Consider the following 21,851-nt stretch of genomic DNA (forward strand, 5'->3'; position numbering starts at 1 on the left):
TGCTGTCTGTATATAAGAGGGGTAGAATATGGACAGCACAAGGACCAATGCGAGATACTGTGGAGTTTCCATAAATGTTTTTACACATGAGCTTATGGTCTGCAGGAGGAAAATTGCAGCATACACTACTGTGATCTATTTTCCGGATCAGATTCGCCCATTATAAGGAAATGATTGCACAAAAAACGGATGTCATGAAGTTTACTATCCATATGGCATCTGTTTGTTATAGATCAATTGCAATTATTACTGTAGATAACTGTATTTTCCCCTTCTATTATTTATTAAATTGTTGATGTACAAACTAGATGCCGTATGGATATCATAGAGATGTGAAATGCATGCAAAATCCAAACATACAGATGGCAAACTGATTGCATACATATAACAATATGGATACATTTCAGAGTCAACCAGGGACCCGGAGGAAAAGACAGTGTCACAAATCAGCCACTCAATGTGTTATAAGGACACTGAGTGACAGCTCAGCCACACAATAGATGGCAAAGGTCTGTTGGGCTGTCAAGATTCTGAGTGACAACAATACTGCCCATTCTGGGACTGGAGAAGACTGGGTCGTTTCCATGCAAATTGAGGATTGCCTTCCATCCTTATGACTGGCTGGTGCTGCTGAGCTTCCTCCAGATGTCACCTTTCTGGTGATTACCTGGCTACCCGTTTGCCTAGCCCCTTTGTTTTCATCCACTACCTTCCTGGAATTCTGACCTCAGACCATGACTGATCTCAGACCTGACTTACCCTTTGGTTACTACGAGCCCTCAGACCATGACTGACCTCAGACCTGACTTACCCTTTGGTTACTACGAGCCCTCAGACCATGACTGACCTCAGACCTGACTTACCCTTTGGTTACTACGAGCCCTCCTAGTCTCTGTCCCTGGACCTCTTGACTACTCAGCCTGTGAGTAGTGACTTAACATCACATTACAACTGGATCCAACTTTCTTTTCTCATTTTTGCCAGCATGGATCCAGTTCACATGTTTTGTAATCAGGCGGCGAATCTAAAGCAAATGATTCAGGATCTGACTATGGAATATCGGAATATTGAAACGTCGCAATATCAGTTGCAGACTCAGGCAACTAGTTTGTTGGAGGCTCCCCAAGAGCCCTCCACTGCTGGCTGTCACAGATATCTGAATCTCACGATTTGCAGTTGGACTTTCCAAACCTATAGCGGCCCTTCCTGAAAAAGTGTCAGGAGACGAATTTCAGCAGATAGAAATAATTATGTCCCTTTTGCAGGGAGGCCCTCAAATCTGGGTTTTCTTTTTCCCCAGGCCCCAGAACAGGTTTTTGTCAACACCCTTTTCGATGCCTTAGGTGCAATTTATGACGAACCTGAAAGAAACCAGGTCCTGATACATCACTGAGGATTATTGTACCGAATTCAAGCAATGATACACTAAGGTTCAATGCAATGATGCAGACCTCAGTTGTCGGTTCCAGAGCGCCTTTCTGAAGCTCTTAAGGGTGCTCCAACTCTCCATCCTCCCCCTGTTTCCTTGGTGGAGGCTATGACCCAGGATATACGGATGGATCGCAGAATACGGGAGCCACGTAGTGAGCAGCAGGGAGCCTCTGGTATCTTCCTGGAGCACGTCCATCTATCTGTCTTGGAGCCAAAGGAGGTTGGTGCCGCCAGCTCTTGTGCTATGGAAAAGAGACGTTGGCACCATCTAGGGCTCTGTCTCTACTCTGGTCTCACTGGACATTTTCTGAACAACTGCTCAGGATGCCCTCAGGCAAGCAAGGCATTGGGAAAATGCCTAAGGTCACCAAGACTTCCAGGTACCTTTTTCCTTGCCAGATAAAGTCCTACTTAATACGGTTTTGTCCTTCCAGAACCATTCGTTGCTCACATTCACTTTCATTGACTGTGGGTCTCCAGCGAACTTTATTGATTCAAGACTGGTTCAGAAATTATGAATAGGGACAGTTAGTTTGGAAAAACATCATTGAGAATTTTGCTATTGACAAAACAAAGCTGTCTCAGAATCTTATCAAACGGGTAACAGTGGAGTCCAAGTGGGAGAACTTCACTCTTCTCCATTTACAGTTTTATATTGGCTCATTTATCTGCTGGGGTGGTACTGGGACTTCCATGGCTAATTATTCATAATCCTGGGCTCAGAAGGAGATTGTTAAGTGGAGCCCCAATTGTCATAAGAAGTGTTTTAAGTCAAACTGTACAAATATGATCCGCTGGTCTGGAGGGTCTGCCGAGGTAACCTACAAGACTTCGGAGATGTGTTCTCAGAAAAAGAGGTGGAGATACTACTGCCCCATCATCCCTATGATAGGGATATCTTGTCCCTAATGCCAAATTACCTAAAGTTTGCCTTTATAATTTATGTGGGTCAGAATGTATCACCATGAAAAATTATGTGAACGAACGTTTACGAAAGGGTCATATCCGTCCTTCCTCCTATCCTGTAGCTGCTGGATTTTTCTTTGTGAAATAGAAAGATGGTAGCCTCTGTCCTTGCCTCGATTTCCGAGAACTGAACAAAATCATTATTAAGAATTCATACCACTTCCAAACCCCAGCCTCAAGTGGTTTTCTAAGGCTCCCTGCACACGTCACTGATTCTGGTACATATGTGCTTTTTTTTTTTAAACGTACCAGAATCACTGATATACGCAGACCCATTATAATCAATGGGTCTGCTCACACATCAGTGATTTTTCACTGAACGTGTCTCCGTGCAGCGTACACCCGTGGTCGTGTTTCTGCACGGAGACAAGTCAGTTTTTTTCTGGCATCACTGATGACCCACGGACCACACTATGGTGTGATCCATGAAACACGTACCAGAAAATCACAGACATATTAAATATTTTCAACTTACCTTGCCTGCGATTCGCTCTGCAGCCTCCACTCTCGGCAGCTCCTGCCTGGCTCATGAAGATTCATGAAAGCAGGAACAGCCGACCAGGAAGTAGCTGCTGAGAGCGGTGGGCGGACGCTGGAGAGCCGAGGAGTTCAGCACCATGGACAGCAGTAGTGAAGGCAGGTGAGTAATGTCCATATGCAATCACGGATCACGGATTGCACATGGACATCCCACGTGTGCCGTGAATCACGGAACACGGAGGGACATGTGCGTGTTTTACACGTCAGTGAAGAACGTCAGTGTTTTTCACTGACGTGTGAAACAGGCCTAAGCTAGAGCTTGGAGGGACGTACAATTTGATATGTATCAAGAAGGGTGATGAATGGAAAACAGTGTTTCTTATGTCTGGAGGTTTATTCGAAAATCTGGTCATGCCATTTGGGTTAACCAATGCGTCAGCAGTTTTCCAAAACATTATGAATGATATATTGTTTTTACTCTGTGGACGCCAGCCATGTGGATCCATGCACCTACCTTCAACTCGGTCCATTGGGCAACATGTACTAATACAAGTTTCCTATGGTGAGCTGATAACATCTTTGTCTGATATCATTTCTTATTGCATTGGGTAATTTGTTGTGGTTTACCTTGATTACTTTTTTTTTCTCTGATTTGGTTTCTTATTAGGAACATGTCTGGGTACTATTACAAAGCTTGAGGGAGAATTCTTTGTTTGCTAAAATTGAGAAACTTTATCTGTTCAGGAAATTGCATTCTTAGGGTTCATTTTATTGGCCGATGGGTTTAAGATGGATCCTGGTGATCTGAAGATGTTTCAAGTTTTTTAGGATTCACCAACTATTATAGGAAATTCATTACAGGTTTTTCCCCGCTTGGTTAAACCTCTTACTGACCTCACACATAAATCTCAAGGTTTGGTCAGATGCAATTGGGGCTTTTGAAAAACTGAAAGAACATTAATGTCTGCTCTTTTTCTAATCCAACCTTATCTCCAAGAACCTTTCATTGTGGAGGTGGACGCTTTGGAGGTTGGGGTAGGGGCCATTTTATCTCAGGGTCCCAAAACTTTGACCAATTTGAGGCCATGTGCATTTTTTTTTTAAATTTCATCTTCTGAAAGAAATTATGCTGTTGAGAATCATGAGTTACTCGCAGTCAAATTAGCCTGTAAGGAATGGAGGCATATTTTGGAGAGGGCATTTCATAAAGTTACTGTGGTCAGCAACCATAATGTCTATCTCAGACAGGCCAGATGGTCCTTGTTTTTAATTAGATAGAATTTTTCTATCCCATTCAGGTCGGGGTCCAAGAATGTGAAGACTGATGCATTATCATGCAGTTTTAATTCACTTTCTCCAGCAGAAAGTTGGCAAGCTCGATGCCGGGTGATGGTACTGTAGAGAGCAGAAGTGGACCCACTGGACCACATGGGGACCCCAGGATTACCCCTTTTAGTGGGAGGGGCTTGACTAAACGCCAACTGCGAAGCGGATGCCAGGTGCTACTCACAGGGCAGGGACCAGAACTGTGTCAGCTGTCCCCCAGGGCAGGGGCGGACACAGGAGTAGATAGGGCTGATTCTCAGGCCTCCGACACACATCCGTTAAAATCACGCACGTGTAATACGGGCCGTTTTTCAGGTCTGTGATCCGTTTTTATGTCTGTTTTTATGGTCCGTGTGGCATCCTTGTGAACAGCGTATGCTAGCCGTGTGTGCGTGTGGAATGTCCGTGTGTGCGTGAGATACATAACTGACATGTGAGTGTGTTTTGTCCGTGTGAAATGTTCCGTGTGTGATGTAAAATGACGTTGATGCATACCCGCTGACAGCAGACAGTGTCGCGCGTAGAGAATGAACTCAGGTGACCTTCACCCGACTTCATTGTCATCCCGCGGATATGTCTGGGTGTCGCATACTGATTAGTGGTCACCCGTGAAGGAATCACCGGTGACCGCTAATACCCAGAGTAACTGAAGTGAGTAGCGCGATTTTCGTTGCTGTCACTCAGGTTACCTGCGGCCTGCTGGAGTCACCCACCTGAGACCGCAACTCACCTGTGACTTCATCGCTGTCACCTGGGCGACTTGCTGTCACAGTTGGAGGATCCAGCGGTGGCCGCGAGTTACCTGAGTGACGTCATCGCTGATCGCGCGGCTCACCTCAGTTGCTGCATGGTGCTGCCAGGAGCGGCGGTGTTCTTCTGCAGCTCCTGTCACCTTCATGTAGCAGAGCTGGAAGAGACGCGGGACCTCCGTGGATTACACCGGACATGGATGGGTTTTTGGGGGTTAATAAAGTGGTGAACAAGGGTATTTGTTATTGTTTATTATTGCAAATAAAGGATTTTTCGTTGTGTGTGTTTATTAACTTTAAATTACAGGTTAATTATCGGAGGAGTCACATAGACGCCTGCAAAGATTAATCTAGGACTTATTGGCAGCTATGGGCTGCTGCCATTAACTCCTTATTACCCCGATTGCCAACGCACCAGGGCAATTCGGGAAGAGCCGGGTAGAGTCCCAGAACTGTCGCATCTAATGGATGCGGCATTTCTGGGCGGCTGCTGACTGATATTGTTAGGGTGGGGGGCTCCCCATAACGTGGAGCTCCCCATCCTGAGAATACCAGCCTTCAGCCGTATAGACCCGTCCACCGGCGGCTGTGATTGGTTGCAGTGAGACAGCTGTCACTCAGCGTGTGGGCGTGTCTAACTGCAACCAATCATAGGCGCTGGTGGGCGTGGAAAGCAGGGAATACTAGATTGATTAATGAGCGGACGGCTTTTTCAAAATAGTAAAAGCCGCCGGAGCAGTGTGAACGCCGTGCAGCGCTGCACCGGTGATCGCGGATCGGTAAGTATGAGAGAGGGGGAGACTGACCGACAGACAGAGAGAGGGACAGACAAGACAGACAGAGACCGACCGACGGAGGGAGATTGACCGACATACACAGGAAAAGAAAGAATAACCGACATCGCTAGAAAAATCACAAAACGTACACGGAGCATATGGAGATGCATCCATGTCACGTACTTGTGCGCACCAAACCATTGACTTTCATGGTGTCCGTGTGTGCGTGTTCCATGCAGGAAACAGACATGCTGCCGTGAAAAACGGAAACACATACGGATCACAGACACGGACATGATGAAAAACGCAAGTTTGACCACAAACATAGATTAACATTGGTGCACGTTTGTCCGTGTCTCCGGTATATACGGAAACGGACAAAACACACACGTTTTTAATGGATGTGTGTCGGAGGCCTCAAGTGTAGACTGCAACCACAAGGGTAGCAGAGGCAGATGGTATGGTCAGGGCAGACAGACAGAGTCTCTATCACGGCTGGGACCACCAGAGTGGCCTAGGCAGAGAGCACGGCCGGGACAGACAGGTACAGTTTCTGGTGTGGCATGGGCCATGAGGATAGCTGAGGCTGGAGGCACGGCCAGGGTGGACATGCACAGTCTCTAGTGTGGCATGGCAATCAGGGTAGCTGAGGCTGGAGGCATGGCCAGGGCGGAGAGGCAAAGTCTCTAGTGTGGCAAGGGCCACTGGGATGGTTGAGGCTGGAGGCATGGCTGGGGCGGACAGGCACATTCTCTAGTGTGACAAGGATCACCGGGATAGCAGAGGCTGGAGGGACGGACAGGCAGGGACGCAAGTACCATCAGGACAGGATTGACAGGCAGGGAAGTCAACAGGACAGGAGCCAACAGGACGAGACAGACACGAGGACCTGACAACTAGCTAGCTGGAGTACTGTAACCTAACTAGCTAAGCTAAGGTGTTGATCAGGCAATTCCCCTAGTGGGAGCTTTCCCTAAATACCCAGGAGAACCCACGTGGAGGAAAGGCAGGGACGCCGGGCAGCGTGCAGGGACCCGGCCACGGTGGTGAGTCAGAGCATATCCCTGCAGGAAGGCAAGGAGTGCAGGGAAACTGTGTTACAAGAGTTCATCCACCATTCTCCCTAAGGGCATTGTGGTTTCTGAGGCATCTTCGGGATTGGAAGCAGAGATCCGTACAGGTCAGTCATTGGAAACCTTCCACCACTCCAGGGTCAAAATTATTTGTACTGGTGTACTTAAGATTGTGTCTGTTGCAAGAGTGTCATGATTCTATCTTGAGAGAACAGCTAGTGGTCACAGCTATGCAGATAGCTATTGCTATGCTGTTTTGTTGGTCGTCTATCAATAAAGATATTAATGATTTTATATCCACTTGTGAAATTTGCACATGCCCTAAAACTTGTCGTAACCGGTCAGCTGGGGATTTGGCTCCATTGCCAATTCCAGAAAGACCATGGACTCATCTGTCCATGGATTTTATCAGAGTTACCTAATGCAGAGACACTCTCCAGGTTGTTTGTCACGTGTTGAGATTGCATAGAATTCCTCTTAATATTGTATTGGATAGGGCTGTGCAATTTGTCTACAAATTCTGGAGACCATTTTGTGAGAAAGTTTGGTCTTGCCTTCCCTTTAAGTTTTCTTGGGAATTCTGCTGGGCATCCACTGCTCCCCCCTAGTAGAGGTGGTACTGTACCAAATCAGTCACTCACAGTGTCATAAGGACGCTGTGGGTGAGAGCTTCACTGTTCAATAAATGGCAGGGGTGTGTTGAACTGTCAAGATTCTGAGTGACAACAATGCTGCCCAATCTGGGGCTGAGTCGTTTCTATGTAAATAGAGTGTCACGATTGTTCTTGTGCCTCTTGGACGCAATAGGTGACTGTTGCACATAGATTCCTGTTGTGCTGAGCGGTCATTATGCTGATTGACAACTCAGTTGCAGAGGCATGCTGAACTGTTGACATGTTCAATGACAGCTAAGCCATCCAATCTGAGACTGGGAGGTTCTAGGTTTTCCAGGTGTGTTCTGTTCAGCTTGATTGCCCAGCTATTTAGCTGAGCAGTCAGTCCCAGAACACTACTAGTCTTAAGGGTACTTTACATGCTACGACATCGCTAGCGATCTCGTTAGCGATGTGAAATTCTAGATCGCAAATGCGATCTTTCGAGAACGTACATAGGTCATTTTACGCATGTGCGATCTCGAAAGATCGCACTTGCGATCTAGAATTTCACATCGCTAACAAGATTGCTAGCAATGTCGCAGCATGTAAAGTACCCTTTAGTCTTCTGCTCAGTTGTGCTAGTTGGCCTCTAGTATCTGTGCTCTGGGAATTGATATTTTGCTGCCTGACCTCTGACATTTTTTTCCATCCTTTTGCCTTGTCCCTCTGCTCTGATCTGCTACCTTCCAGATATTCTGACTTTGGACCGTGACCTGACTACGCTTCTGGCTATCCCCTTAAACTTGGCATTATCACCTGCTACCTGACTCCGGAATATTTGACTACCCTACCTCACGACTTGTCCGTGTAGTTGACTAGCGTCACAGTAAAGGTCCAGTCACACTAAGCAACTTACCAGCGATCCCAACAACGATAGGGATCGCTGGTAAGTTGCTAGGAGGTTGCTGGTGAGATGTCACACTGCGACGCTCCAGCGATCCCACCAGCAACCTGACCTGGCAGGGATCGCTGGAGCGTCGCTACACGAGTTGCTGGTGAGCTCACCAGCAACCAGTGACCAGCCCCCAGCGCCGCGTGGAAGATGCTGCGCTTGGTAACTAAGGTAAATATCGGGTAACCAACCCGATATTTACCTTGGTTACCAGCGCACGGAGCTACACGTGCAGGGAGCAGCGCACACTGAGCGCTGGCTCCCTGCTCTCCTAGTTACAGCACACATCGGGTTAATTACCCGATGTGTACTGCAGCTAAATGTGCACAGAGCAGGGAGCAGCGCACACTGCTTAGCGCTGGCTCCCTGCTCTCCTAGCTACAGCACACATCGGTTTAATTAACCCGATGTGTCCTGCAGCTACATGTGCACAGAGCAGGAGCCGGCACTGACAGTGAGAGCGGCGGAGGCTGGTAACAAAGGTAAATATCGGGTAACCAAGGACAGGGCTTCTTGGTTACCCGATGTTTACTGTGGTTACCAGCCTCCGCAGAAGCCGGCTCCTGCTGCCTGCACATTTAGTTGTTGCTGTCTCGCTGTCACACACAGCGATCTGTGCTTCACAGCGGGACAGCAACAACTAAAAAATGGCCCAGGACATTCAGCAACAACTAACGACCTCACAGCAGGGGCCAGGTTGTTGCTGGATGTCACACACAGCGCGACATCACTAGCAACATCGCTGCTACGTCACAAAAGTTGTTCGTTAGCAGCGATGTTGCTAGCGATGTTGCTTAGTGTGACGGGGCCTTAAGACTGGCGTTTTTTTTTTCTTCCCCACCAGTGTAGATTTTATTCATATACTGTGCAATCAGGTAATGAATCTGACCCAGGTGGATCAGGATCTGGCCAGGGAGCACCATAGACTAGAGAACTTTCAGTTCCAATTGCAGGCTCAGTTATCTAGTGTGCTGTGTGACTCTCTAAACTCTCAATTGCTGGCAGCAGCTTTGATGCCTGTATCTTCTGATGTGCAGTTGGTTTCTCACGAGCCAGTAATGTCACTTACTGACAAATTCTCGGGACAGAAAGATCAGTTCATGGTGTTCGGAAACAGCTGCAAAATATTTTTTACTCTGCGACCCTGTTATTGACGGAATGAGTCTCAGCGAGTGGGAAAAATCATGTCACTGCTGTATGGAGATCCTCAGACTTGGGTGTTTTCTTTGCCCCCACAAGCCCCAGAACGGTTATCCGTTGACACCTTTTTTTACGCTTTAGGGTTAATCTATGATGAACCTAACGGAATCCAAGATGCGGAGGCAAAGATCATGAACCTGACACAGGGTGGCCGCACCGCTGAGGACTATAGTACTGAGTTCCAGCAGTGGTCCACGGACGTTTTATGAAATGATGCAGCTCTCATGTGACAGTTTCACTGTGGCCTTTTGGATACACTTAAAGGGGTATTCCCATCTCCAAGATTCTATTCCAATATGTAGTAGGTGTAATAATATTAACAAATACCTCCAATTAGAAATGTAGTATTGTTCTGCTGATATAGCCCTGTCTCTTATCTCATGTGCAGGGCATTGCAGCTTAGGTATCCATGGTTACGATCGCGAGCAACTAACTGTCGCTATATTAGAGGACGTAACCATGGATACCTAAGCTGCAATGCGCTGATCTTGAAGTAAGAGATATGGCTAATCAGGTGAGTTATACTACATTTATAATTGAAGAAAAAACAAAAAGCCAGCACTAAATGTGCAATTCAGCACTAAAAATTCAAGCTCAAGAAATTGCAATTTTTTGCCAAAAATCTCAAAATTTTTATAATAAGTACAGTTTGGAATTTTTAGTGCTGAAGTGCACATTTAGTGTTGGCTTTTTGTTTTTCTTCATTGAATTGGTCGGTGGCTGACCCCCACCATGCTATGCACCCCAATTTGGGATGTATTCCATCTGTCTGGATTTTGGCGGTTGGTGACTGTTCACATTCAGTCATCAGGCCCTGTCCACAGGCTATTTACTTCATGCAGCATTTGCTTGGACCTGTCCCGCCCACAGCCATGACTCATTGGTACGGGATTGAAATAGACCAGGTGAGTGCTGCTAAGAGCAGTTCTACTATTCATATGTGAGGCCGTATGGCACATTTTATAAAAATATTTTAGTGTAGGACTGCCCCAAATGAGATTTGCCGTGACGTGGCGGGGTAGCTCAAGAAATTGCAATTTTTTGCCAAAAATCTCAAAATTTTTATAATAGGTACAGTTTGGAATTTTTAGTGCTGAAGTGCACATTTAGTGCTGGCTTTTTGTTTTTTCTACATTTATAATTGATAGTATTTTCTAATATTATTATTATCATTATACCTACTACATATTGGATAGGATCTTGGAGATGGGAATACCTCTAAGGATGCTCTGGCTCTGCATACTCCTCCGAGTTCCTTGGGGGAGGACATGACTCAGGCCATTCTGTTGGATTTCAGGATTTGAGAAAAGCGTGGGGACCGACAAGAGATGTCAGCTATTTTTCCCAAGTTGGTCTATTTACCTGATGCAGAACCTATGGAGCTTGGCGCTGCTAGCTCTTGGACCATAGAGCTGAAACGTCGAATCAATCTCGGACGCTGCCTCTACTACGGTCGCACAGAGCATTTTCTCAAAAACTTCTCGTTATGCTCTCAAGCAAGCAAGCAGTCATGAATGCCTAAAGGGGGCTTTACGCGCAACATCGCTAACGAGATGTATTTGGGGGTCACGGAATTCGTGACGCACATCCGGCCTCGTTAGCGACGTCGTTGCATGTGAAACATATGAACGACCGCTAACGATCAAAATTACTCACCTAATCGTTGACACATCATTCTAATCCCAAATATTGTTGCTGTTGCAGGAAGCAGTTTGTTCGTCGTTCCTGAGGCAGCACACATCGCTACGTGTGACAACCCAGGAACGACGAACAACACCATACCTGCGTCCTCCGGCAACGAGGTGGGCATCACTTTCTTTCGGCTGCTCTCCGCCCCTCCGCTTCTATTGGATGGCTGCCGTGTGACGTCGCACGAACCGCCCCCTTAGAAAGGAGGCGGTTCACCGGTCACAGCGACGTCCCTAGGCAGGTAAGTACATGTGACGGGTCCTAGCGATGTTGTGCTGTCTGCTGCTTACCCATTTTTGTAGCCTCTTTATCTTTATCCACTACCTTCCTGCAATTCTGACCTCGGGCTGTGACCTGCCTACACCTTTTGTCTTACCCCATTGGTTATTATGAGCCTTCCTGGTACCTGACCCCAGACCTCTTGACTATCCAGCCTCACAGCTACCCCGAGTAGTGACTCAGCATCACAGACAGTAAAGGCCGCTTTACACGCAACGACATCGCTAATGAGATGTAGTTGGGGTCACGGAATTCGTGACACACATCTGGCGTCGTTAGCGACGTCGTTGCGTATGACACCTACGAGGGACCGTTAACGATCCGAAAAATGGCAAAAATCGTTGATTGTTGACCCATCGTTCCTTTCCCAAATATCATTACTCATTTGGGACGCAGGTTGTTCCTGATGCAGCACACATCGCTACGTGTGACACCCCGGGAACGACAAACAACAGCGTTCCTGCGTCCTCCTGCAACGAGGTGGGAGTGACGTTTATGCAGCTGCACTCCACCCCTCCGCTTCTATTGGTTGCCCGCTGTGTTACGTCGCTGTGACGCCGCACAAACTTTCCCCTTAAAAAAGGCTTTGTTCGCCGGCCACAGCGACGTCATTAAGAAGGTATGTGCATGTGACACGTACTAGTAATATTGTTCGCCACATGCGATCGCTAGCGACATTGCTAGCGATGTTGCAGCGTGTAAAGTGGCCTTAACAGTTTAGAACTACTTCTGTCCTTTGTTTTTAAGCCTACTTTGTGTCCACTAAGGGGTACTTTGCACACTATGACATCGCAAGCCGATGCTGCGATGCCGAGCGCGATAGTCCCCGCCCCCGTCGCAGCTGCGATATCATTGTGATAGCTGCCGTCGCGAATATTATCGCTACGGCTGCTTCACATGCACTCACCTGTCGTGCGACGTCGCTCTGGCCGGCGAACCGCCTCCTTATTAAGGGGGCGGGTCGTGCGGCGTCACTGCGACGTCACACAGCAGGCGGCCAATAGGAGCGGAGGGACATCCCGCTCACCTCCTTCCTTCCGCATAGCCGACGGGAGCCGCGGTGATGCAGGTAGGAGATGTTCCTCGGTCCTGCAACTTCACACACAGCGATGTGTGCTGACGCAGGAGCGAGGAACAACATCGGACCGTCGCATCAGCGTAATTATGGAATTCGCTGACACTACACCGATAATACGATTACGACACTTTTGCGCTCGTTAATCGTATCATCTAGGATTTACACACTACGATGTCGAGAGCGACGCAGGAAGTGCGTCACTTTCGACATGACTCCACCGACATCGCACCTGCGATGTCATAGTGTGCAAAGTATCCCTTAGGACTATGTAGTTAATAGAATAAATAACATTGCCACTCCCACTTTAGGATCTGTCAATCACACAGCTACTAAGTATTAGCATACACTGTTTAGATCTGCACAATAATAAAATATGTATTCTTGCTCAAAATTTACTAACAACTAAATAAAACACTTATAAGGACAGGAATAACCTGAATAATTCATTTGAAAGGTTAATGTGTGTGACAAGTGAAGAATATAAAAAATATAAACAAAAGCAACGGCAAAATTGTTTTTCCTATATTTTCAGCACAAAAAAATGATATAAACTACACAATAATTAGATGTACTCACAAACAAAGAAATAATTACATTTCTCTAGCAGAGGACATAGCCCTTGTATAGACAAGACAAACAGATTTTTTATCCTTTTGTTAGAATACTATCTATTATAAAATAGTAGCATAAAAAATAGTGCATGTTTTACTCAACAAGTGCCAATGAAATGTGATATAACCAAGTTAATTTACAAACATTACTCACCTTCTTCTGAGTTGTAGAAAGTCTTCCATATGTGTTGCAGTTGGTTAAGAGTCTCCTGAGCTTCGCTAAGTTCACTCCTGATCAAAAGCTCATCCTTCCTCAGGTCGAGTTCTGGAATTATTGTATTTCACAATTACTTAACAATGAAAATGTGTGCACATTGTAACTCCAAATCACTAAGGTGTCATGCAAACGAGCTTGTGCATTTTGGCCAGTAACAAAGTATTTAAGTGAAACTTCATTGTGAAATGCATTGCATAGTGATGCTGAGCGATATTCTGATATACAGTCTGAAATATAGTGTAAAATGTTTAATGAACCTTTATGTACCACCATGATGGTATGAATAGCCCCATAATCATGCACTGATTACACATATTAAGGATCCCTGTTTTAATTCCTTCTCAAAGTTTCTTTGTACCTACAACAAGGTCAGATCTTTACCTGGGAGATGTTCTGATGCTTCAGGCATATCTGGATATCCATTGGACTGATTTGTCTTCATGCCCTCCTCTTTACTTTTCTCTAAATACACATGGAACCTGTAGAACATAAACTATTTCTTACATTAGAAGCAAGAGAAGAGTTATAGGTGTCATGGAAAATAAGCATCAGGCCAGGTTCAGAATGGTATATATATGTCATGGACTGCAATGACTGACCGAGGGTCTCCTGACCTAAACTTACATCTTCATAGTCGCATACAAGCAGGTCAGGAGAGCAGTAGACAGGCCAGGCTCTGCAGTCCAGACTGTGATATATGACTGTTTCAATATTGTCTAAAATATTATTAATCTGAAAGGTTAAAACTTTTTTTTAAGTACCTTGCCTTCCATATAAATTAGTCGTTTATTGCTTATAACCACATATTGAAGTGTGCCATGCACTGTTTTGTATTCATCATTTACTTTTTTCTTTTACACTAAGAGTCTGGTTTTCAAAAAATTGAAATACACTCCATTAAATGGGCAAACTTAAAGGGGTTGTCCACTACTGAACTCAGCCAGATAGGTACGCTTCACTATGAAATGCTGCAGTGTTTCACAGAAACACATACCTTAACAGCCTCTGAGGACTAAAGGCCGCTTTACACGCTGCGATATCGTTACCAATATCGCTAGCGTGCATCCCCGCCCCCATCGGTTGTGCGACACGGGCAAATCGCTGCCCGTGGCGCACAACATCGCTCAGAGCAGTCACACTACTTACCTGCCTAGTGACGTTGCTGTGACCGGCGAACCGCCTCCTTTCTAAGGGGGCGGTTCGTTCGGCGTCACAGCGACGTCACTAAGCGGCCACGCAATCAAAGCGGAGGGGCGGAGATGAGCGGGACGAACATCCTGCCCACCTCCTTCCTTTCTCATTGATAGCGGGACGCAGGTAAGGAGAGGTTCCTCGTTCCTGCGGTGTCACACGTAGCGATGTGTGCTGCCGCAGGAACGACGAACTACATCGTTACTGCAGCAGCAACGGTAATCGAGATTAGGGGGGGCATGTCACCGATTAGCGATTTTGAACGTTTTTACAACAATTCAAAATTGCTAATAGGTGTCACAAGCAACGACATCACTAACGCGGCCGGATGTGCGACACAAATTCCGTGACCCCAACGAGATCGCTTTAGCGATGTCGTAGCGTGTAAAGTGGCCTTAAGCCCCAAGTTGTAGACTAGTTGGACAAGCAGATCCAAGGTGACTTTTCCCCACTGGCTATATGGATTGACAGGTCTTTGCCTTTGTGCGCATATATAATCAGAGATCTGTCAGTCTAGGGCTGCGGGCGGGGAGAAGGCGTTAGGGACTTGTCTGTCCAACTAGTCTACAGCTATTTTACAGTATGTTTTTTCTGAAACGCCACATTGTCAAACATAGCTGAAGTCATGCTGGTAACCTGCACACATACACAGAGCCAGTCTACTCACCATGCTGCTCGTTTAACCTCCAGCCTGCAAGCAGAAACACCTGTTTGTAGCACTCCTAGACCTGCTGCACTCTCCTGATTTGTCCATCCTGCAAGAACTTAACCCTGCTGTTTCCTGCAGGACTTACCTTCCCTGTCCTATCCCCAAGCAGCAGGGCATTTATCAAGCAGCCACTCCCACCATTCCTTGCTTGATCTTGTTTTCTAGTTTCTTCCATTTTTTAGTGTTCCGCTTAGGTGTTTGCTTGTATCATCTCCCCAGTTTTTTACTCGGGCTTGTTCCCTCGTTTTCATCTGATCTCTCTGCTCCTGACCTCAGCTTAGTATCCTGTGTTGCCTGCTCCAACTTTGGACTGCTTGGCCCAGGGACTGCCCTGACATTGGTGTTTGGTGACTACTTCAATATATCCTCAACATCTAAGGCTCTAGTGAATACCAGGTAGTCACTTAGTCATGTCCATCCAGGGTAAGCTCAGCCCATGGCGCAGTGGGTCCACATCCACCAGCCATCACAGTAAGAACAGGCTATGGACTCGACTGATAAGGCAGGACCCAGTGACCCTATGAAATCCTGTATGAGGAAGTCTGTGCCCAACATGAGCAGCAAGAACAGCATATGCAGGCAATCAGTATGGTGGCAACTCAGCTGCGGGGTTTGTCTATCTTAGTCTCTACCCTGTCTCGCACTTCAACCATGACAGGACATCTTTCCCTAGGAAGTGGCATCTTCTCCAGTGGAGCCACCTAGAATCTCAGCATCTGGAGGCACAGACAAACTCCAGCTTACCCTCCCGTTTCATTACAATGGAGATACCAAGGAGAGTCTTATTAATCAGTCTCAGATTCACTTCACCCTCCACACTCATCTGTTTTCTTCAGACCAAGCCAAGGTGGCGTTCATGGTCTCTTTGCTGTGTGGACAAGCCCTCACCTTTGCCAAACCCATTTGGGAGCATTTGGGAGCATGGAGGTCCGGAGACCTGTGATATTAAAAGAATTCCGAGAAGAGTTCGAGTCTCCTTGTCGCACCACCTCAGCCACTTCGTCTTTTCTGACTTTCAAAGTGTTGATACTGTAGCTGAGCTGGCCTGGAATAAAGAGGCCCTGGTGGAGACCATCTGACAAGGGCTCTCTTGTTGTATAAAGGATGAACTGGGAGGCAGAGATCTCCCTCCCTCCCTTGATGCCTTTTATGCACCAACCTTCCAATACCCCCTGCTGACAAAGAAAATATCTCTGGTTACTGAGCCGATGTAGGTTGAAAGCTACAGACTCCATGTACAAGAGCGTCAGCATAGCATTATAGAGACAAAGTGTATGAAATTCTGGAGGCAAAAGACATTTTGTTCGTTAGTGCCCAGTGAGGCCGAGAAACACCAGCATTTATGGTTAGTCGAATAGATGATCCTATGTGAGAAATATTACTCTCCAAAGCTGTCGATTGAAGTCACCCAAGTCTGGGGTAAGAGGTCTCTTTCTGCAGCAGCTATTTTGGACTCTGAATCCATTGGAAACTTTATCCATCGGGACCTGGTTCATTAAAGGGGTGGTTCACCCATATTTTTTATTTTCTCTATGGGTGTAACTTACCATTATAGGCGTTTTCTTCATTGGCCTCTATTTCCAGTTCTGGCACTGAGCGACGCTATCCTGCACGCTCAGTGCCGGTCACATGACCCCTGGTGCTGCGGCCGCTAGTATCCTCTTACGTCCCGTCAAGTTCTGGGCTCTCAAACTAGACGGGTATGTCAGAGGATGCTGGCGCCACTCACACTGATTGACAGGGCTGTGGGCGGTGACTACCGCACGTCACAGCCCAGCATCTAGGGGAGGATCAGGAGGGCGCCAGTGTGGAGCGGTGAAGAGGGCTGAGCGTGCGTCAGATTGGTGAGGCATGGGGTGCCAGTGTGGAGTACAGGGAGGGTTTCTTCAGCTGAAACCCCCCTGTCACGTAAGTACTGATCTCACTGTCCACCCGCCCGCTCTGCTCCGATTTCGGGAGAACGGGCGGTGTTGGGCGGTGTGATCATTTGCTCCTCCCACCAGCACTACAGGACGCAGAAAGACACTGACAAGCTGGTGACATGCAGCACCGCATGTGTCAGAGCAGAGCATGCTCTGTCACCTGTCCTGCTGCATGGGACCAACTGTCTCCACTCTGTCACCTGCACCACAAGTCACAGAGTGGAGCAAGTTGGTGACAGAGCACCTCTCTCCCCCTCTCTGTTTCCCACCTCTCTTCTCTCCCCCCTCTCTTTCCCCACTCTCTTCTCTCCCCGTCTCTCTTTTCTCCCCCCCTCTCTCCCCCCTTCTCTTCTCCCCCTCCCCTCTTCCCCCCATCCCCCTCTCTCACCCCTCTTTTCTTCTCTCTCTTTTTTTTCCCTCTCTCTCTCTCTTTCTCTTTTTCCCTCTCTTTCTCTCTCTTTTCTCTCTCTTTTCCCTCTCTCTCTCTCTTTTCCCTCGCTCTGTCTGTGTTTTCCCTCTCTCTCTATTCCCTCTCTCTTTTCCCTCACACTCTCTCTCTTTTCCCTCGCTCTCTCTCTTTTCCCTCTCTCTCTCCTGGCATGGTCAGTACAAAAAGCTCTCGATCGTGGAGGGGTGAGAGGGAGTAATAAACATGGACTCCCTAATGTGTCTGTGTATTTATTTCTAATAAAGTATTTTTCTCTGTGTGATGTCTTTTTTTTTTTTTTAACCCTTTATTGGAGATTCTTAATGGCCGGGTCAAACTTGGCCTGACATTAAGAATCTCGGGCTTTATACCAGCTGGTAAAACATAGCTGGTATTAACCCCTTATTACCCAGCGTGCCACCAGGCACCAGGGCCACTGGTAGAGTTGGATACAGCGCCAGAAGATGGCGCTTCTATGAAAGTGCCATTTTCTGGGGCGGCTGTGGACTGCAATTTTCAGCGGGGGGACCCAGAAAGCTTGGGCCACCCTGCGCTACGGATTCCAATCCCAGCTGCCTAGTTGTACCTGGCTGGACACAAATGAAAAAAAATGAGCGAAGCCCACGTCATTTTTTTTTCTTAATTATATCATGAAATTCATGAAATAATTTTACAAAAAAGGGCTTCCCTATATTTTTGGTTCCCAGCTGGGTACAAATAGGCAGCTGGGGGTTGGGGGCAGCCCGTACCTACCTGCTGTACCTGGCTAGGGTACAAAAAATATGGCAAAGCCCACGTCATTTTTTTAAAAACGTTTTTAGGCAAAAACCTTTAAAAAAAAAAAAAAGCTTCCCTGGATTTTCCATTGCTAGTGAAGGTAACACCAAGCAGCGGGGGTTAGCAGCCAGTAGCTGCTTGGGTTACCCTTAGCAATAGAAAATGTAGCGGGAGCCCACACTGTTTTTTTACCCCTAACCCTAGGGTTAGGGTTATGTGTTTTGTTTTGTCTTTGTTTGTTTTTTTATTTATAATGATTTTTTTTTTTAAAAAATTGACATGGGCTTCGCCCATCGAGCACCAGAGAATTTAACTGCTCACTCATGCCTACTCCTGACCACAGCGCCAGCAGAACAAGTAATCAGATGACTCCAGTGTCGGCCGATTACTTGTTCTGTGTTCCCTGCATCCATCGCAGTGTGTGCTGGCTGTGAGGTCACCTGAGTTCAGTCCAGCACTTGAGTCAGCTGATCTGAACTCCAGCCCGCACACACTGCGATGGATGCAGGGGGACTCAGAACAAGTAAGGCCTAAGCCACACGGCGAGAAAATCGGTGCGAGTGAAGTGCGATAAAACATCGCATTCCATTCGGACCAATATTAGCTTCTGTGTCAGCGCACATGAGCAATTATTTTCTCAGCCCTAATCGGACCGAGAAAACAATCGGAGCATGCTGCAACTGTAATGCGAGACTCTTTCTCTTTTACCTATTCAAGTCTATGGGGTGAGAAAAAAAAAAAATCGCACTGCACTCGCAGTACACCGGTGTACCACGCGTGCAGAGCGAGAATCGCAATAGCCGACTACGGAGGAGAGAGGGAGAGAGATCCCTCCCACCCCTCCTCAGTAATGGCCCGCCTGAACCTCCGCAGCGCTGGCCCGCCCCTCCTGAGTGCCGGCCCGCCCCCCGCAGCTGAGGTCTGCCTGCACAGTCAGACCTCAGTCGCAGGGACACACGCATGACACTCGGCTCTGCTGTACTGCCAACATGAGCCAAGTGTCATGCGAGGGGATCGCAATAATTCCCGTGTGGCCCCAGCCTAATTGACCGACACTGGAGTCAGCTGATCTGAACTCAGCTGAACTCCTGACCACACAGGCCGCACACGGTCACATGTGATCGGCAGCAGGCAGTGACTGCTGTTAATCTGCATCCATTGCAGCGTGTGCGGGCTGTGAGATCAGGAGTTCAGCTGACTCCAGTGCCGGCCGATAAATTCTGTGTCCCGCTGCAGATGGATCCGGTAAAATAACGGTTGCGTGCGTTGCACATTTAATCCACAGGATCCAGTCACATGCGGTTTGCATTTTTTTGCCTACAGGCAAAAAAACGCTGATGTGAAAGTAGCCTGCAAAATGCATGCCAAACGGATGATACGGACGACACACAGAGACTAGGCAAGAGGGAGAAAAAAAGCAATCTCATGATTCCATAATTTTTTTTCCCCCAATTATTTTTTTCACATGTGCATAATTTCTGTAAAAACACACACACACACAGACACACACACACACAGACACACACACTATGAACTATATGAGAACAAGCAGAAGATGGACGCTTTCTTCCCCTGGTTGTGCAGAGCTGGGAGCTTCGGCTGTCTCTGCTGTGATTGCTCTCAGTGCATCGACAGGGAAGAGGCAGGGAGGAGACTTTGGGTGGAGAGGAGAGCTGAGTGGGTGTGTTAGATACAGTGGGTGTGTTAGATACAGCCCTAGAGCCACAAAGAATTATCGGAGTTGTAGTAACTGAACCCAGGAAGTCAGAAGAGAGATTAACGCCATCAGAGCTGGAGTCAGCAATGAGGATGTGCTGCTAGAGCACAATAAAAGGTAATATTGCTGAAAAAACATAATAGATGTGTGGAGAGGCGCATATTAGCAAGATTTATCAGAGAAAAAAAATCAGTTTTGGTAAATGGACAACTTCTTTAACTCCAGATCCCTATGCAGCAGCTCAATCTACCCATTAACACTGCCTCCATTGATGCACAACTCTTTCTGAGTCAATCCACTATATCACGCTACCAGTCATGCTGCATATTGGAGCTTTGCGCTCTGAGAAGATTTCCTTCTATGTGTTATCTAAATTTATGAACTTGATTCTTCTGGATCTTCAGTTGTTGCTTCTACATGCGTCGGCCGTAGGCTGGTCCTCTCGACAAGTGCTTCAGTGGGGACCCAATTGTGCTACCAACTACCTTGCTAAGGTATCTCCTAAGACTCAACCCTCCGTGCCTGGAGATCTCTCTTCTTTGCCCTCCTATTATCATTCCTTTGCATATGTTTTTGGTGGAAAAAAAAGGCAGATGTCTTGCCTCCCCATAGACCTTATGATTGTTCCATCTACCTTCAGCCTGAAACCACTTGACGTCGGGGTTGGGTTATCCCTGCCTGAGACTCACACCATGTAGGAGTACAAACAGAAGAACTTAGCTAAAGGATTCATCTGCAAGGCCTCTTCTCCTGCCAGTGTCAGTTTCATCTTTGTATAAAAAAGTATGGTTCTTTATATCCCTGTATTGACTATGGGGGCTTAACAAGGTTTCTGAACTATTTGACAGGACCTGGGAAGCAAAGGTTTTCTCGAAGTTGGACCTAAGAGGGGCTTATAAGTTCATCCAGATCCATTAAGACAATAAGTGAAAACCAGCCTTTAATACATGTGATGGTCTTTACGAGTATCTCGTCATGCCCTTTGGTGTGTACAATGCACCCACCATGTTTCAAAAACATCTTCCGAGACATCCTCTGTGTCCATTATTGTATGTCTGGATGACATCCTCATTTTCTCCCCAGATGCAACTACCCATAGAAGACACCCAAGTTGTCTTTGAGAAACCCTCTATGCCTTTACTTACTAGATAGATTAGGAACTAAGGAGCCAAGGTCTCGAAATGGATCCCAAGGTTTCTGCTGCTCTCTCCTGGCCTTGTCCTCATGGCCTACGTGTTACCCAGTGGTTCATAGGTTTTACCAATTTCTACAGACTATTCATTCCACAATTCTCATGGCACACAGCTCTACCCTAATCAGGAGTGGGGCTAACATCTGTCTCTGGCAGAGTTGGCCATATCAGCCTTCCAGCAAATGAAAGAAGCTTCAGCGAGAGCTCCGGTGCTGCACCACCCCGATCCTAATAAGCAATTTCTCCTGGAAGTGGCTGTCTCCTCTATCGGTGCTGGGGCAATCCTTCTGCAAAGGACTTCCTAGGGAAAGTAAGTCACCTGTGGGTCTGTCTTTAAACTGTTTTCTCCAGCTGAGTGGTTCTTTAGATGGCGCTTGAAAAATAGCGACATTTTCTCGAAGTTGCTAGTTCTCTGTAATAATTTACACAAATCTAACCTTTCAACAGTATACCCAATGGTTAAATCCTCATCAAGCCAGGTAGGCACTCTTGT

General features: G+C 46.9%; 1 protein-coding gene across 1 annotated transcript in view; it reads right to left on the reverse strand.

Moving 5' to 3' along the window:
• VWA3B (von Willebrand factor A domain containing 3B) overlaps window positions 1–21,851 on the reverse strand; it is a 363,812-nt gene that overhangs the window by 276,774 nt on the left and 65,187 nt on the right. Inside the window, exons 7-8 of the mRNA XM_075336597.1 lie at window positions 13,805–13,902; window positions 13,361–13,471 (exon numbers count right to left, since the gene is read on the reverse strand). Of these exons, the coding sequence (XP_075192712.1) occupies window positions 13,361–13,471; window positions 13,805–13,902 (209 nt within the window). The remainder of the gene's footprint in view (window positions 1–13,360; window positions 13,472–13,804; window positions 13,903–21,851) is intronic.

The sequence above is a fragment of the Anomaloglossus baeobatrachus genome, chromosome 2 (genome assembly GCF_048569485.1).
Source record: "Anomaloglossus baeobatrachus isolate aAnoBae1 chromosome 2, aAnoBae1.hap1, whole genome shotgun sequence".
Classification (NCBI taxonomy): Eukaryota; Metazoa; Chordata; class Amphibia; order Anura; family Aromobatidae; genus Anomaloglossus; species Anomaloglossus baeobatrachus.